Source organism: Accipiter gentilis, chromosome 6, assembly GCF_929443795.1.
Source record: "Accipiter gentilis chromosome 6, bAccGen1.1, whole genome shotgun sequence".
Taxonomy (NCBI): Eukaryota; Metazoa; Chordata; class Aves; order Accipitriformes; family Accipitridae; genus Astur; species Astur gentilis.
In genome coordinates this window covers 23,627,016-23,646,134 of record NC_064885.1, presented here as the reverse complement: position 1 = coordinate 23,646,134, position 19,119 = coordinate 23,627,016, and the positions used below count along the sequence as shown (strand labels likewise).

The following is a 19,119-nucleotide window of genomic DNA, read 5'->3' as shown; positions in this document are numbered from 1 at the left end:
ACATTTTTATTGTACACTCTCTTTGCTGTTGTATATCATTAAGGGTTCCGTCTCATATGTTCCGTGTTCAGCAGCATGTAGATCAGTGACTTCAAATAAAACATTTCTGCCTTGCAGGTGTTAGAACATATGTGGATCCTTTTACATATGAGGATCCAAACCAAGCTGTGAGGGAATTTGCCAAAGAAATTGATGCCTCCTGCATAAAGATTGAAAAAGTTATTGGTGTGGGTAAGTGCCAGGACTTATGCATTTTTTTCTATAAATATAGTTTTAAATTTGCTTTTAGGAAACATGGGATCCTATGATTTTTGTATGACGGTTCCCCAAAATGAACTGACATAACGGTTTGACAGCACTAGTGCATGCTTCATGTTCATGACCATGGATTCTTGTGCCTTTCTCCTTAAGGGGAATTTGGTGAAGTATGCAGCGGCCGTCTCAAAGTACCAGGAAAAAGAGAGATCTGTGTTGCTATCAAGACTCTAAAAGCTGGTTACACTGATAAACAAAGGAGAGACTTCCTGAGTGAGGCCAGCATTATGGGACAATTTGACCACCCCAATATCATCCACTTGGAAGGTGTCGTTACTAAATGTAAGTAGGTCATTTTCATGACAAGGCCAATTTGGAAGTCACTGAGAAATAAGTCTGTGGTGGTGTGTGCTGTGGGTTTTTTTTCTTTTCTTTTTACCCTCTTTCCTGTGAAATGACAGATGGAACAGATTCACTGATAGCTAATAGGAGGAAATCAGTGCAGGACAAGTCATTAATCTTGTTGTCAGCTATAAATGGGTTTATGGTTTCAACTGATACTCTATCTGTAGGCAGCTTGTACAAGATTTTGTAGGGGGAATTAATACTGCAGGGGTTGGCTTTTTTTCCCCCCCTTCTTGCTATGCCAAGCAGGCATCTTTCACATCTTTGCTAGACTGAGCTGATTGTTACAGGATAGGCAAAAGCAGATGGTGAGCAAAGAATTTAAAATGGTTGGGAGAAAAAAAACCAAAACAAAACTACAGTCATATGTTTAAGGTACAAAGCACAGATGTAAGGAGCAATCCTTTGAAAAGAAGTAGGCTATTTTATTGTGAAACTTGCTTATTTGTTTTCTCTGATTTACAGGTGTGATAATTTCACTCTGCAGAATTTACCTGGCTGATCTTTTTGTTTGTTTGGTTTGGGGTTTTTTTTTAACTCTGTTAGCGTTCGCTGTGCCATGAACCCTGCCTTAGAAAGAGAATGACAGCACTCGCTGGATGCTGTTTGTAGGCTAGAACTGAAAAGACACCTGTAAGACAGACATGCTTGGGTCTGACTTGATAAGGTGATGCTGTGATGATGTAGTTATTTTCCCTGCTCTGACTGCCCTAGGTAGCATGTTGGCAAAGCCTGGCACTGATTGCTAATCCTAAAAGACCCTTTGGATGTAGGGGCTCATGCTCAGGGTAGCATAGAAAGCAGTGATCTTGTGAGCTGCTGTTAAAGGGTGGAATTTGTGAGCTTACCTTCTGCAGCTGATGGTGTGCATGGTGAACATGAATGCAGGGTATTAATAGCATAAGGAATTAAAATTAGGTATGGCTGCAAAGTTAAAAAGTAAAATATTACCTAGAACGAAGTATCTCCCATAGAGGGTTGTCAACGTCATCAATACCACTGAAAAACCCTGTCCTTGAATGTCGGTGGGAGCTGGATGCTTACTCTGCCACTTGAGTTTCTGGAAATCTTACCCTTGCTCATTTGTGTTTCCCTCTCGTAGTCTGCCTTCTGTCACAGTTGTTGAAAGTGTCTCATACAGTGTGTCGCTGTTTGCTTTTCAAGACAAATTCCACTAGGGAAAATAGGGGTTTGGACTAATTTTGACCATCGTTTACTGAGGGCCTCCCTCAAAACTGAAATTAAAAGATAATACTCTGTTTAAATTTTGCAGGTCTAAGTCTCTCTTTCTCTTTTTGTTGTTGTTGTAGCAAAGAGAAGGGGGGGTTGTGGTCAGGCCACAGTGTTTGCTACAGACAGTGATTTTTCTAGCACCTCTGTAGAAGAAAGGCAACAGGGGAATCTTTGTGTTGAAATCCCACCGAAGCTGGAAACCCCTGAGCTATTAGAGCTCTAGCTGTTATAAATGACTGTATGCATTTGCATAATGGAGTTGTCACTGAATTAAAATTATTTGAAAATTTCATTGAGGAGGTGGTAGCCTGACCCGAGAATGTTTCATTGCCTGGCTCGCAGTAACTGATGCTTCCACAGCAAGCCAGCTTGGTTACCTCAGAGCTGGTGTGTTTGGTAAACAGGGCTGCTTAAGAAGACATTTGTCTCAATTTCTCCATAGGTTTTCTGAATGCTGTGATAAATGAATGCATTTAATAAACTGAAAATTAAAATGTGAGATAAATAGTGGTGTAGATGGGGGGTTGAGAGAGGCAGCAAAAAACCATGAATACATTATTGGCTGCTAGTCAAGTACTTTAATAATTGACTCACTGATGGTAACTTCTTCTCTCTCTGTCCCCCTCCCCTGCTAAAGAAGTGCCTGAGTAATGAAATTACATGTTAATGCACTGAAAGAGTCTCCCTTTCTTCCTTTCTGCATTGACATAGTATCTTTTGATTGAGGAAGGTTAATTAAAACTCATTTAGCTGTATTTGTTCAGAGGAAGTGTTCCGGTCACAGTTGCAAAGGATAAACGAAACAGTGACCTATGCAGATCTGATTGGATTTTTTTCTCTTTCTGCCAAAGAAAGCTTGTAAAGGTGAATTAGAGGGAGGACGATTTTTTATCACATCCCTTTCCTTAAGGGTGCAAGTACTCAGCCAAGGTCACTAAGCTCTTCATCCAGAGCAGTTCGCTGCATGCAATACCATTGCTTCTCTACTGCATTCATGCAAATGGTAAAGGATTCAGCTGCCAGACTGGCATTTCACAGGCATGCCAGTTTGCATGGGACCAAAACAGTAAGAGTTTTGATAACAGTAGGGAAGGGAAGGAGAAGCAGGAATAGTAAAAGTCCTGCGAAGGATAGGTTGGGGCTGAAAAGGTGAAATAAGTAACTATGAGTGAAATAAGTGTTGTTTCGCACATAGATGTTGGCCTAAGTGAAATTTTCGGTACAGTCAGTCCTTATAGCATATTGTTTTCTAATTAAAAAAAAAAGTTTACTTCAAAAGTGGAAACCCCTGACAAACAAAGACATAAGCATCTTGGTGAAAAATGCACTGAGAAATGATTAGGGGAACTTTCAATGCTGCAACATTTCATGGTAGGGTAATTTCATAGCTGGTTGTTCTGGAGCAGATATTTGCTGGTGACAGAAGCAAGGAAAAGTTGAGTAGTTCTGATGCCAAGACAGAATTGAGCTATCTACAGCCTAGGTGACATGTCTACTGAACCATTCTTTCCCCATAATGTTCCCTTATTCAGAGCTGCTCCAGTAAGTACAGAAGCAGAGTTTCTCTGGGACACTGTCTTTTATTCAGGAAGAAACTCTGTAGTTCATGTAGCTAAAGCATAACTGGGAGGAAGGGTTGCCATGCCAGCCTGGTGCTGATCATCAGGTGCTTCCTTGACTTCAGGTGAGCTTAATAGTGCTCATCTTGGGACCGGACTTTTGCCATTCGACCTTTGATAAGTCACTTCTCTACATCTCCTATTGCTCACTTTTAGAATGGAGATGATATTGAACATATTTCTGCAAATATCTAGGTGCTGAATATCCAGCATGATTTAACCCCATGAAATAATAAGTGTTACTTGTATGTATCTGAATGTTTTCAGTTTCAGCATCGTATGACTTTGTAAAGCTCTTAAAGACATCATCAAGCATTATTTATGTATTTGCTGATGTTTAGGCAGGAGAGTGCCTAGAAAGCATCCCTATGTCAGAAACATTACATTACATTTCTCTTCAGATTGCCCAGCTTGGCTTTCTGTATTGCATCATGGGAAGCTGAGTGCTGCTGAAGCACCATGTCCCACATGTGACACAATTCATTGAATCATTTATCCTGTGGTTGATTTCATGAGGCAAATGGCTTTGGCTCATTTATAAATAACAAGAGACACGGGATACAAATTTGGGACAGAGAAAGTTGAGAGGAACAGCTTGTACTTGGCATTCTTGAATCCAGTTGTCTTGGAATACCTTGTAGCTGCTGACAGCTTCTAACTTGCCTAAAGCGTTGATCTTTCGAAAGAGGCAGAGAGACCAAAGCATTCACAAATTCCGTTTTGAAAGAGGAAGGCTTTCTAGTCTGCAAGCAATTTAATTACACTAAAGATTTTTGTCAAGTTTGAACAGATCTTTGTTTCTTAGCTCTCAATTACCAATTCATATATTCCTTAGAGAACAGGAGCCACTTTAGTTAAAGACCTTGTCAATGAGTCAACCAAAGGGTTAACCTTCCAGATGGGGCCCTTTAAATGTTTCTGTCCTATAATATTCCTTCTCTTGCTCCCCACAGCTGAGGCATAAGCTTGGTGCTTTTCAAATTAAATTAGATTGTGTAAGCCAGGTGTCTTGGCAGTAAAATCATGTGCAACCCATTTTTATCCCATTAACATCGGTGTTCATCAAGGAATTGTGTTTTTCTTTATATGAACTCTAGGTAAACCGGTAATGATCATAACTGAGTACATGGAGAATGGCTCCTTGGATGCCTTCCTCAGGGTAGGTGATTTCTTCATAATAAGCTAAGGAGATTTTATACTGGGAAACATTTTCTGGTTTTCATTCTGGTTCTTTTTTTTGCAGAAAGATACTGAAAATTCAGCATTTTTAGAGAAATTATGTTTGTGCTTGGGAAATTCTGTTTTCTGGTGTTGCTCCTATTGAAAACCAGCATAAATGTAAAGTAGAAGAATATAGAATAAATGTAATGTTTAAAATAGCAGGGTCTTAAATAATCCATGTTTAATGGGAACAGTTCTGATTTGCTCCATTTTTGAAAGCATCACAGTGGTATAGACTCATTAAAACCAGATTTATTGCAAACTGGATACTGCATCACTAGAAGCTGTGACAGAACCTCTGGGTTCTTACTTTACTGGTGAATTATAGACACTAGTCAGGAGAGTGAGGAAATAACATTGCATTCTATTTGAGAGAAGATGGGAATCCAGAGATATGCTCTTTGCCAATTTCAGCAATGGTAATAATGTAGCTTTTAGCTTAATGCTCTGTGATTTTCTTCCTTTCCCCATATGCAGAAGAATGATGGCAGATTTACAGTCATCCAGTTGGTGGGGATGCTTCGTGGCATTGGCTCAGGAATGAAGTATCTGTCTGACATGAGCTATGTGCATCGGGATCTAGCTGCTCGAAACATACTAGTCAATAGCAACTTGGTCTGCAAAGTGTCTGACTTCGGCATGTCCCGAGTCCTGGAAGACGACCCTGAAGCAGCTTATACGACACGGGTAAGGAGGGAAAGAAAATGTCCAGTGGGTTTTCTTGCCTACATACTGGTTTTGTCTGACTGTGTGGGAGGTGGCAATGGTTTGTTTTAAAATAATCTCAGTCACAAGTGAAAACCTATATCACAGTCTAAAAGTAAACATTGGCCCAGACTCCATAGCTAGTGTAAGTTGATGTAGTGTATTGCTACATCAGCAGCTACATCAGTATTTCTTCTCTGAGGGTGTGACCCATGTATTCCTCCAGTTCCTTCAGTGTGCTAGAGTGCGTGACAGGAATCTGATGCCAGAAAAGAGAGCTTGGGCTTCTATTCCTTCTGATGTCTACAGACATGCATAATGATTTCCAAGTGACTAGTCCCACTGAGGTTTGATACAGCAAGTGTAGATACGCCAACAAAAAAAAATTTTTAAAAAAAATCCACTTTTGCCCATTGCAAAGCGAGTCATAAATTTGACCTAAATAACTTGGACCGGGAAAAGAGTGAGACCTGCATTCCCATTTTTTTTCTTGCCCATTTTATCTGTATTTCAGCATCCCACTATTAACTAATTTTGCTAAAGCCATTTTAATATGCTGCTTGTGGAATAGTACTAACGCAAGTACTTCTGGCCACAAAACAACATCCTGACCATTACCAGCCTTTGTACCAATACCTCTGTAATTAACATGTGTGTGAAGAAATAAAAGTCAGAGTTTATAAAGTCTCCTTTTTTAATTGCTTATTTTCTTTGTTTTTAAATATCTGCCATTCTCCATCTGTTCTCCCTAGTGCAGAGTTTGTTTGCAGCACTCAGATTTTGCAGTTTAATCCCAACACTCATCCTTTAATGGATTCACAGTTCATTATAGGGAAGGATAGACTCATGTAGTATTAAACGCTGGCCAGCCTTGGTATTTCTCGTTCATAAGGGTGGCAAGTGGAAGAAGCAGAGGTCTGAAAAGCTGTGTTCAGGGAAATCAAAGTTTAGACAAACACACAAGGGTAAGACAGAAGTGATTGAAAAGTTTCCCTTTGAATTTAGTGAGTGGAGATATAGTATTATGTTTGCTCTCAGGAGTAAACTACAGGGAATCAATGACATTTGCTTTACAGTGCATTGTCTTTATTTGGTATCAGTAATGAAGGATCAGGAAAATTTGGATGAACTCCACTGTACTCAAGCAGCTAAATAAAAAGAGCTTATTGACAATTTTTAGAATGACAACCATGTATAAACAATGTCCATGCATCTGTGTCTAAAGGAGGAATAGAGCTTTTTCATAACCAGAGATGATGCAATAAAATACAATTTTTAAAGCAGCCTTTTTTAAGAGAATGGTGTGTTCTGCTCCCTGCTAGTAGTATAACTCATTGAAGTGAGAGCATCCTCTAGCCACACAAGGTACATACTGCTACAACCTGATTCACAAAGGGCCTGATGCAAAGGCCAAAGAAGCCAGGAGAAGGACCCTGTTTTATTTCACTTGGCTTTGGAACAAGTCCATATTAAACACTTGAGAGAGATATTAGAACAATAAACCATTCAGTATGCACATGCTGCACTCAGTTATGGGTAAAAACTACCTAGAAGATGGCTGAGAAAAAAACTACCAAAATAAACTTAATCAAAAAAGCATAAAAGAAATGAAAAAACCCTAAAACCTTTGTTCAGCTTAAGTTGTTCCCCAGATGGAACTGCAGGAAAGCAAAAGCTCAATTAAAAACACCTTGCATAATAGCATAAACAAAAGGAGAAATCTCTGGCTTGGCATCACTCAGCTAAGGCAAAATCAGATAAACAGGATGGAGTGAGTTCTTCTTAAAACAGTGCAGGACCTCAGTGGCCCAAATCAGATGGCCAAGTGTTTTTATTTGTTTAAAAAGAAGTATTGTAACAAGAGGCAGCTCTCTTCAACAGGCATCAAAAGCAGCCTCATACCGTGGTCTGGTGTTGAACTCCTCCCACAGGGACTGGGAGAGCCCAGAGGCTTGCTTGCCGTCTCACATCTCTGGTAGGAGTTGGGATATTGCCCATGGGAAACACCACAGTATTCATAAATCTTCCCAGTTTATCCACTCTTTATTTTACCTTTTTGAAAAGCAAAACTTTTATAATCCCATTTTTCTGAAACAGGCCAAACAGGTCAGACAGGCAAGCAAGGAAACAGTAATTAACAGCATGTACTTATTTGTTTTGTCAACTAAATCTCTAATATATACTTTGTAAAACCCCTGGCTTGTTCTCATGCTTCAGCATAGCCCTGAGCAGAGATCTCTCAGAGGGCTGATGAAAATACGTTTAACAATTTACTGGTCGCCTCCTTGTGACTAAAGAAAACAGATGGGCAGCATTGCCTCCTGTTTGGATCTGACAGTTTTATGGCAAGAAAAAGAGAAAGTGGAAGCCTTTTTAAGAAGGATTGTGGAATTGCGTACAGATAACGATTTTGTATTTTTAATGGCAGTGTAGAACAGTGCCAGCCATGCACATTACTGGGTCAGTGACTCACTAGCCTGTGATTTCTTTTATTTGTGACAGGGTGGCAAGATCCCCATCAGGTGGACTGCACCAGAGGCAATTGCCTACCGTAAATTTACATCAGCTAGTGATGTGTGGAGCTATGGCATCGTCATGTGGGAAGTGATGTCCTATGGAGAAAGACCTTACTGGGATATGTCCAATCAAGATGTGAGTCTCCTTCTGAGCTTCCTCTTCCTTTTCTCTCCCTTTCCCCCCACGCCTTTGTCTTTGTCCTTAGATGTCTGCTGATGTGTTTCTGTGTCAATTGCTGTATGGTTACAAGACATTTAGTCCAGGTTTTTAAAAGGATATCATGGGTGGTAGATTCCTGTTTTCTCAGGGACCATCTCTGGAACTAAGACTTCCTTAAATACGTCAAGCCTGGTCTCTGCTCAGGGAATAGGAGATTCTCAAGTTAGGGTCTATAACTTGTGTAACTTGTGCATGTATTATTTTTTTTTTTTTTAATTTTAGGAAAAATATTATAAGCAATTAATGTAAGAAAGAAGAATGGAGGAAAGGGAAGCGAATATAGTTAAACTGTCAGACTGTAATACTGTCAAGAGAGGGAAGATTTGAATTTTGATATTAAATCTCAACTTTATTGAAAGTCTTTAAGAAAAAACACTTGAATTTAATGGGGCTTCCTATTAGGAGTTAATTCTTCAAGCCCCAGTATGCTTGTAATTCTTCCAGAGGATTTTATTTCTTGTAGGGTATCTAAAACAACACATAATGAAATCCAATTCTGATTATCAGTCAGAGCATCCTTGTGACAATTGCATAGCTGCCCCTCGAGGACATTAAAAAGCCGCTTCCTAAATGACCATTCTTAAATTATGCATGTCCTGTTTAACTGTACCATCTGGACTACTTCAGTGTATTCCAAGAGGGAGCATGCACAATGGCTGCTAGGCCAGAAGAGTATTTAATAATAATGCTAATAAGAGCTTTTGCTAATAGAATTTTTATTAAATGAAAAAAAAAAAATCCCAGTGAAAATGAGGCATAGATTCTCCATAATTCTTTTCCCAGGGGATTTACAAACATGTAAAGGAAGAAGAAAATGTTAATGTGAATATATGGTCATGGGAGTGGTTAAGTCATTTTACAAGTCATCTGCTTTCTTATGTAGAGCTGAATATTTTCAAAGACTGTCTAGATGCGGATGGCATTTAATCTAAATGGGATATAATTTTAATTTCCTTCTGATGTGAAATGTCTCTTCTGGCACCCAATCTTGCCTTCCTTTGCTAACAGGAAGTCATCAAGACTTAGCAAGAAAATAAAACACCAGATGTGTCTTAGTTATATCAGGCATGTCTACACAGCACAGTGGAGCTCAATGCAACGAACACAGAGCTAGCACATTAGGCTGGTATACACTGCTAATGTGTGGTGCTAGACCATGTTGAAAAGCTGTCTTGAACATGACAGTGAAAGCCAATATTACTGTCTTTGCATCCTCTTTTTAGTACATGGCGTAGACCCATTTTTTTCTCCTTAACGAAGGTGAGAGCAGTGTTTTTCACAACAAAGCAGAATTGGATTTCAAATTATTCTCAGTGTCTGTTGAATCAAGAGAAATCAAAAGGATCTTCCTACTTTCTGGAGTAGTGAGAGCCAGTTTGTTTGTGGTCACTGAATAGCTGCTAATAGTGCAAGCATATCCCTCACCTTGTCCTCCCAGTGGATTTTAGCCACTAATTGGACAAGACCAGAATGAGGGAATTTAGTGCAATTCAGTCTCTGTGCACTCCTGGTCTCTAGTCTCATGGTGAATCCTGCCAGCAAAGTCATATCAATTAATTTAGATCTGAAGGCTTGGGTCACATCCCTGTCGTATCGGAATTGAGTCCTGGTCACGTCCCGTTCTTCTGAGAGAGCTAAGAAGCCATCAGAGTACTGAGCTCTGGAGCTCTTTTTGGAGGGTTTGAAACTACTTAAGCTTGTGAGTTTTTCTGCTTTCTATTAAATATGAAATACGTACTTAAGCTGCTGCATTGGACTTCTGTAACCATCTTGATTAAGCTGCACAAAAGGGTTCCCATCTCTGCATTTCTTAGTTCAGAGCATACAGTGGTGAGAGAACAAGTTCTCTACAAGGTCTGTATGACTGACAGAGATGATTTAGCCCAGGAGGAGAGGGAGGAGGGGGTGATCTGCTGTACCCTAAAAATGATGGGGAAAATTTTGTCTTCAACATATTGCACCCAAAACTGACAGATATTAAAGATTTGCTGTAGAACTGTTGCTTCTCCAACCCTACGTCCAACGAGGATAGTTGCTTAATTCTAACCTGGGCTATTTTGTCATCCCTGTATTCCATGTGCTCTTTTGTGATACATTGCCTTTCTGTATCTAATGTCTGCCTTGGATGATGTAGCCTTTTATTTTTGAATTGCTGAGGAGAAATGACAGTTCTGAGACCACCAACTGCCTGAGTCTGAGTGCAATTTTCCATGTTGTTTCACTTAACTGTGGATTTGTTTCCATACTTTGGATCGCCCTAGGATAAATGATACTCAGCTGGTAGATGTGAGTGGTGTCTGATGTTCTCTAATGTCTTCCTAATTGTGCCATTTATAGGTTATTAAAGCCATTGAAGAAGGGTATCGTCTGCCACCCCCGATGGACTGCCCCATTGCTCTCCATCAGCTGATGTTAGATTGCTGGCAGAAGGAACGCAGTGACAGGCCTAAATTTGGACAGATTGTCAACATGCTGGACAAACTCATCCGCAACCCCAACAGCCTGAAGAGGACAGGCAGCGAGAGCTCCAGGTCAGCTGTGCTTTTGTAATGGTGATGTACGAGGGAGCACAGTGGAGATGACAGGCAAAACTGCAAGTCGCCTAAACCTCTGCGCTGGGATTAAAGCGTGCTCTGTAGCTCTGCAGAGCCAGACTGTACAGCAGACATTGCACCATGCATGAGAGTCAAGGGGTAGTGCTGGCGCGCTGTTGAACCCTGCTGGGCACCCCAGGCTCTCCTAGCTCTGTGAGCAGGAAAACCAAATGAGCAGAGCTGTTGCTGTATCACACCAACGCTGACCAGTTTTACAGCACAGTCTTAAACACATCCTGAAAAAGTTCTGATGCAGGCAAGCTCTGTTTGAAGACAAAGTTTTCTGCATCTTTTCCCTCTCCCCCCTAGTGAAAGGACTTGAACAGGTAGCCTTAATGCAGTGTAGCTAAAAGGAGTGATGTGGTTTTCTGCAGGAAAAGTACCTCATCAAGTTTTATAAACCCTAGGTTTGTGTAGGATTTGCAAATGAGCGTTATGGCATTACAGCCAACGCCTTGCGGGCATTGGGGAGGTGTGGATTAATTTTTATGTGAATTTGAATTTAATTTTGTGGAAAGCCAGTTTCATGTCTCCACCGATCCCGTATTACATTTGTGTTTTGTTTTGTTTGCTAAGCATGGTATAGCTGGTACGTGCAAAAGAAGCGCAGTAGGAAGGAAACTCCCAGAGTTTTAGGGTAAAACCAAAATACCTTTGTTGGGAGAGATCAGCAGTTTGTTTAAGCTGGTGAAACACTGCTGAAGTAATAGGAACTTTACTCATTTACACCAAGTTTGTTCTGTTTTTTTCAAATGTCTTCACTTTGTCAGGTAAATTTGCTTACAGCAAATATGGAAAAGAAGCTTAAAAGAAACAAATGAGGAAGATAATGGGAAAATATTTTTCAGTAGAAGGGAAAGTACAAAAATATCCATTGGGCAATACAAAATTAAGTTTCTTGAATCAGCGGAGGAGTAACAGAGGTTCTGTTTCGGCCTCCAACAGAGCAACATTCTGGAAAAAGCTATTTTTGTTTTAAAACTTGTAGGTCCCTTTGTGACTCTTACTTACAATGTACATTATCAGAAGAGGGATTATTAACCCTGTGAGGCCACTATCACCACGTATCCTCCAGATTGCCCTAATTGCGTTGGTAGTCTGGCAAAAATGTATCCACCCTTGAGGCTTAAATAATTTACATGGTGAGGATCACAGTATGATCTGCTGTAATAATTTGATTTGAGAATCACAGCATGAACTCATCCATTTTGCTTTCTTTCCAATTTACAGGTGCTTTTTGAAATTATATAGATTTTACAGAAGTTAATAGCCTGTTCAAAGTCATTTTGTCTGTGTGTGTGTGTGTAAGTTAATAGCCTTGTCAAGGTCATTTCATGTTCATGGCTATTTATAGGATCTCTATTTTTCTTCTCTTTGGAATATGAATTTCAAATATGCGTATAACATTAATATATTATATGACTTTATATGTGAAGCATAATTGTGTATAATTAGGTTGCCATCATTGGTCTTGTGTTAGATAATACAGCAGAAGAGTTGGACCAAGTATTACCAGCATGTACTCGGTGCTTTAGGCAAGACATAACTGCTATTGCACGCCTAATCTTTGGTGATGTGCATTTTCAGTTTAATTGCTAAATGATAATTGGTTTGTTTAGATAGAGAGTAGTAATTTATAATGGTTTAATGAAACTGTGATTTACAATAGACAAAAAATAATAAATGAGATTTATTAATAAGAGAAGCAAATTTTGTAAAAATAATTATTCACAAAACTGTACAAGGGAGAATGAGAAGCACATTCCACAGTGCAAACAAAGATCAAAGCTTGCATGATTCCCACCATTCCTGGCACACGCGTTGGTCAGGAATGGATTGATTAAAGAGGGGATTAACTCCCTGCTGTCCTCAGTTTGATTGAATGCACTGAGCTTGCCTGTGAACCTGGCTAGAAACAGAATTTATCTGAACCCGCCCTCCAAACCAGTCTGGCAGGTTGTGAGCTCCCAGTTCCTTTGTGCATACTTCAGTAGTGTTTCTATAGTTGCTGAGCTGAGGTCTGACACATGCAGGACTGGCAAGGTCTTGCATTGCTGCCTGTGAGATACAGACCCAGTAGGCTGAATGCCTTCCAGCATTGCCATCTTCTTTGGTTTTTGAAGTAAAAGCATTTTCTATGAAATTGGTTGCATCTGAGGTGGAAATTGTAAGCAGCATTGTGGTTCAAATTAGATCTGAAAGCAAAAATAGAAACCTAAGGTCAAATTCATTCTTAGCAAAAATTGGCCTATTACTTTGCATTTTGTTAAGTGTCTTGCATCTATGCTGCTGTGCAGAGAGCCACCAGTTTTGCTGGGCGCGACATCTTGCTCCTACTTTCCCTAATCATTGAGGATAATTGTTGTGGAGACCAAACTTTGGTTTGCGATTTGTGATCCAGCTGACACCATTTCTCTTTCCCTTCACTGTTTGGCATCCAGACCTAGCACAGCCCTGCTGGATCCCAGCTCCCCTGAGTTCTCGGCGGTTGTTTCTGTCGGTGACTGGCTCCAAGCCATTAAAATGGAGCGATACAAGGATAACTTCACAGCTGCTGGCTATACCACCCTAGAGGCTGTGGTGCATATGAACCAGGAGTAAGTACTCAGCGATATAACAAAAAACCTGGTAAATCTGGATTTAATCGGCTTCTTTTGCTTTGTGCTGCATATCTCTACCCTCATTAAAGGAATGGAATGCCTTTCATTTGGATGGAGGATGACTTTAAAATGCCTCCACAATGCCTTCACTTATTTAATTAAACATTTCTGTACATCTGCCTTGCTTTTGCTATGTTGCTTGCGGTTGACTCAATATTTTTCACTGCACCAGCATCTGATCCACAGTTCTCAAGCTCCCTGCTTCTTCTCTTGCTTTTCACAGTGACCTGGCAAGGATCGGAATCACTGCCATCGCGCACCAGAACAAGATCTTGAGCAGCGTTCAAGCAATGCGCACCCAAATGCAACAGATGCATGGCAGGATGGTTCCCGTCTGAGCCAGTACTGAATAAACTCAAAACTCTTGAAATTAGTTTACCTCATCCATGCACTTTAATTGAAGAACTGCACTTTTTTTACTTCGTCTCCTCGCCCGTTGAAATAAAGATCTGCAGCATTGCTTGATGTACAGATTGCGGAAACTGAGCGTGTATGTTGGGAGGGGGGCCTCCAGAAATGACAAGTCGTCATTTTAAACCAGACCTGGAACAAATTGTTTCTTGGAACATACTTCTCTGTTGATCAATGATATGTAAAATACATGTATCTATATAAATATAAAGTCACATTCAAGTTTTGATGCTATGTTTGCTGCCAGATACTGTGCTTAAAAAAAAAACAAAATTACTTCCCTTCTCCCTATGACCTGTAGGATTACAACCATAGTGTTTTATTTGTGGGTGAAGCCACCGTTGTGCATCTTTCACTGGAATGAAGAATCTGCCCTAGGATATTTTTTGCAGATTTGAAGCATCACTAATACCTTGCAGAAACATCAGTGAGAATATCATTTGGCTAATTGGTGCCTGCTGATTAGTGATCTACTCATTTACGGGCTTGAGACATGAAATGACCCACCTCATGGATTACTGGGTGAAACTGGACTTCTGGGGCAATTATTGGCTGCTGTTGTGCCGTGCTGAAGCCTACCACTTAAAGACATTTTGTGAACATCTTGCCAGTAGTCAGCTGTGACAATCATGGCTGTGGAGCTTTCAGACTTCTTTTCTCTTTCAAGAAGTGATTCCTTTTGCCACACGGAGAAGGTCAGTGGAAGTACAGTGTCCAACATGTTCACGGTGCTTTGTTTCTTAAACTGTGCTAGGATTTCATCACTGTTGGGGAAAGAAAAAGAAAAAAAAGTGCTGTGGTATGTATTATCTGGGGTTCCCAACTGTTTTGTGTGAACCTGTGCTGGTTTCCCAGACTAATTGCTTAGTGTTTCCCATTGTTTACTCTATTTGATGACAGTGAAAATTGCACTGTTTCAAAACCTGGTCTTGCTCTCAAGCTGTTGCGTGTTAGGATGTGCAGACAAGGTGCAGGAGTACGTCTTGGGGCTCACTCAGTTCAGTGCTAAGAGCTTGACCCCATTTTGCATTGAGACCAGTAGGGGTGCCCTTATTTTTGGGGTGGAAAAACCCACACATACTGATCCCATAGAAAGTAAGAATAACCTTGTAAAGTACAGATACTCATAAATGCACCAAGAAGAACCAAGGACTTTTTCTGCTCTCTCATGAACTACAGTAGAACCAATATTTGTGTTTTAGAACGATCAGTCTCAGTTGCTGTGTTAGTGGTTTTATGGGAGGGGGAGCAGAAGGAAATGGGGTTGTGAGTGCAGCCTTCTTGGTTTTGCACAGCTTGGGTGTCAGGCATGGTGATAGCTCTATGTTAAGCAGCAGCGTTACACTTCAGACATGGTGATCCAGTCTCATCAGCTGTGGGAACCAAATTTCACTTTTGAAACCAGCCCCATAGGCTGGATTATCAAGGCGACTGTGGGTTTGAGTGCCAGGTGTAGGCTGCATGGCTAAGGTCTAAGTGCCCCTCTGCAAGTATGGCAAACAAGATGGAGCATGACCTGCTTGAAAAGCTGCCTTCCAACTCCTCTAAGAAATAGTTGGAAGGTTGAGTGAATGGAAGCATCCCCTGGGTTGCTAGGTGGAGGTGAGTGCTATAGGAATGTGGTTGTCCTCATTAGGTCACATAGGATAAAGCTTTATCCGGTAAAGCTCTGAACACGTTTAGTCTTGAATTTTATTTATATTAAAGCTTTTACTGCTCTTTTTGAATAGAGTGTATAAATTAGATTCCTTTTAAAGTCCTTTTGAGGACCAAAGTGATGAGATGACCTTAGAAAAGAGACAGGATCAGGCCCACTTAAACTGTGCTTGGTGGGAGGGCAATTTTCATGACACATCCTCTAGAACAGAGATTGTGTTTCAGCTGTGCCAGGCACAGTGTCAGAAAGATGAGATTTGTATTTTGATGGCGCTAAGACTGGTTCTTTGGTCTGTAATATTTTGGTCCCACTGCACCTGACAGCAAATTCAGAAATGATTTAGTGGCTTTATATGTCAGATTTTTTCAATAATTATATTTATTCTAAATCCAAACCAGCTCACTCAGTTGGACAAGTCACACTTACTGTATTGTCACATCACTTTTTGTCACTTTTAACAATAACTTGCTGATTTTAACCACTAACTCTCCCTCACCCCCAACTTTCTTGGAAAACAACTTGTTCAGAATATGCGATGCTAAATTTGGATCCTGTCAAGTCATGACAGCTTAGTAAAAACTGTTCTGCAGTATTACTTATAAAGCTTTTCCATTTCAAGAAATTTAAGATTTCTTTTAAAAAACTATTTAAACCAGCATGTTTTAATGTCATTTTGCCAGGCAACGTAAGAAGTGGTTACTCATTTTAAAGACCTGACACTTGTACTTTCAGCAGCAAAAATTCTTTTGCTTCTTAAGTGTAGAGATACTTTTAAGTTTCCTCATGCTGTAAATCTATTGCATTCTGTTGAGATTGTCTTTTTACTTAAAAAGCAAAATACACCCAATTTTCTGGCCAGTTTGTAAAATTGCTTTCTTGGAGTCTAGTAACAGCAATTCAAAACACTCCAATATTTTCCACACAAAATGGAAAATGGTGTCCGTATAGAACGAAAACTGTGAAGGCAGCTCAGATGCCAGGTTTTCAGAACTGCCATTGATGGTTGTGTTCTCCGTGATAAAATATGGCCAGTGAGGGGGCATCCACTTGAATGTGATTTTAGCTGGAGGAGAGCAGATTAAAAAAAATTGGTGGCACATATAAATATATAGAGAGAGATTACATATCTGTTTATAAGAATGGAAGCAAGACTTTGAAATAGTGTGAGGGAAAGAAAAGAAAGAAAAGGGACAAGGAAGACAAAGGGTTCTCACCCTTTGAGAACTGCTGGTTGTATTTGTCTCACTGGCCCGAGACGGCCGAACCAGCTAGCGAGAGGATGTCAACGCGCTGCAGCCTCCTGCATTTGCTGTTCAGCCTCTCTTTTCTGGGGGAATTGCATGTCTTCCTACTTTCTCCTCTGTCCTTTAGGAAATCCTTCTCCCCTCTCTGGGGAGAGGCTTCATTCCATGAACCTGCTGCCATGTCACCTGTTCACCGGGGCAGAGATGAGTTCAGGTCTTTTCCTTTCATGTGAATCAGCAATTGCAGCAGCCAAGGAGGGGCTGGCTACATACAGCAGTACTTCTGCTGGGAAATCTAAGAGGAGGCATTTGGGCAGGTGTGCGTTTCTGTCTCATTGCATGTTGTTTAATGTGTTTTCTTTTTGTACAGGGAAATTAGATTTTGCTTTCATGGCCTCGTAGCCCGTCCTATGGATCATATTGACCGTGGAGGAACATAGACTAGACATGAAGCCATCTGGATCCGCAGTTGCGTCTTCCATAGCACTGATTCTGGAAAACACATGCTGAACAGTCATCAGTCCCTGAAGAGAGTGTGACTTCTACTTTCTCTTTTTTTTTCATGCTACCCACTCCGTTTTTTTTCTTCACCGAGAGATAACTAACTCATTGAAACTCAGCACCCAGTTGTCACTTCAGGAATGTACTGTGTCAGAGCCCTGCAGACTTCTGGATATTTTTTTTTTCTCGCCTTCTGCTTTCTCTTCCTACCTTCAGTTTTATTTATATATTTTGTTATTTTGTCTCCTCATCCCCCTGGCTGTCACTGCTGCATCTTGGACAAATGCCAGTGACAGAACACTACACATCTTACCATGGACGCCAGGCCAGGTGCCGCAGCAAAGAACTCCGTTCCTGTGAGCTGCCTATATACGTTGCTGAAGTGACATTTTACACAAAACGTGCCATTGCAGTGATATAAATATATTTTTTTTCTTGAATGGATAATGGATTATTATCTCCTCTGAAAGGGTGCGTATGTGTGCTTGTGAGCGTGTGTTTGCGTGCGAGTCACCTTGTGTGTAGAACTGCCTGTGAATGTGCCGAAAACATCTCTGGAAGCGCAGGAGTCCCCTGTCGTATGAGAGCAGGCCAATAGCTTGTGTCTGCAATGGTAGGAAGAACACACACATTAAAAAATCTTTAAATTTCTGTATCTATAAGTGTATTTTTTAGCTGCCACACTAACCTTAATGAGTTGTTCTGCAGCCTGAAATGGGCAATTTTGAATTGGTTTTGGAGTTGTGGATTGCGGGATCCATAAGGGTGCTAAAGATTTTCGTAAGTGTCGTTTATTTGTTCATGCCCTGTTCATGATCAAGACCGACCAGTTTCTCAATAGCAAGGTGATGGAGGCAACAGCTGCATATCCATCCACTGGTAACCCTGAATTGAATTCTTAAGTAGCCTTTTTTATCTGCAAAAGTAGGATTTTAAAGACTTGTTGAATGCGAACAAATATATGCAATTCTTCATTCACAGAAGCACCTTGCTCTGTGTGCAAGCTGTGAAAATTTGTAACATAATAATCAAAACACTTCATTTGCTCCCAGCACAGCTAAGGAACAAAAATGCCACAAGACCTGTAAGGTTACAGTAGCTAACAAGAGAGTTGTGAAATGTGTCCTGTTCCTTGTGCAGGCGATGAAGAGCTGGTGAAGTGCAGTAGAAGGCACTCGGCACTCTTTCTTCCGTGGCCCGAGGAACAGTGCTGCAACTTACTGGTACTACCTAGAGAAGCTTTTTTGTGTTTGGAGAATTCACTGTTAACGTAGTATAAGCTAGTCTGAGTGGAGCTGTGTGCTAGAGCCCAGGGAACGTACGGCTGCTGGGTATTCAGAGCGGGGCAGGTCACGCTCCCCGCTTGCTTCCTGGCCGCGGGGGGCTGGCGTCTGCCGTGGTACCCACTGCAGCACAGCAAACTGCCACAGGACAGGGCACCGCTCCAGCAGTCGCGGGGGAGGCTGGATGCGCTGCGTTAAACGAGAGCCCAGCCTTGACCAGAGCCGTAAAGCGGTGTCTCAAAGTCGCTCCTGCTTCCTCCTCTTTTCCTTCCTCACTCACCCTCTGAGTCTATCGTTAACCGTAATTCTGCCTGCTCTGGCTCTGGCGGAGGAGGAGCGGCAGGTCTGTGGAAGGGAAGCGAGGGCATCCGCGCTGTCGGCAGAGGCCGGGCACGGTCAGGGCGCTGGGAAGTGCCAACTGCGGTGGCTGCTCCAGATGGAGCTGGGGGCGAAAGAAAAGCAAGTGCTGTGGCACTGCCGCTCGTTTCAAAGAGGTCATCACCAGGACTGTCTCGCATGATCAGCCTCTGTTAAGAAATTGTCCTGCTCACGCACCACTGGTTGATGTTTGTCCGGGTTTCTTGCTGTACTAATT

The 19,119-nt window shown here is 41.2% G+C and overlaps 1 protein-coding gene across 1 annotated transcript in view; it reads left to right on the top strand.

Annotated features, from left to right (window-relative positions):
- The window catches only part of EPHA4 (EPH receptor A4), a 107,451-nt gene extending 88,751 nt beyond the window's left edge, over positions 1–18,700 (top strand). Inside the window, exons 10-18 of the mRNA XM_049803648.1 lie at positions 118–231; positions 412–597; positions 4,610–4,671; positions 5,211–5,420; positions 7,941–8,090; positions 10,512–10,705; positions 13,210–13,365; positions 13,652–14,534; positions 17,111–18,700. Coding sequence (XP_049659605.1) covers positions 118–231; positions 412–597; positions 4,610–4,671; positions 5,211–5,420; positions 7,941–8,090; positions 10,512–10,705; positions 13,210–13,365; positions 13,652–13,766 — 1,187 coding nt within the window. The 3' untranslated portion in view covers positions 13,767–14,534; positions 17,111–18,700. The remainder of the gene's footprint in view (positions 1–117; positions 232–411; positions 598–4,609; positions 4,672–5,210; positions 5,421–7,940; positions 8,091–10,511; positions 10,706–13,209; positions 13,366–13,651; positions 14,535–17,110) is intronic.
- The last annotated feature ends 419 nt before the right edge of the window (positions 18,701–19,119 follow it).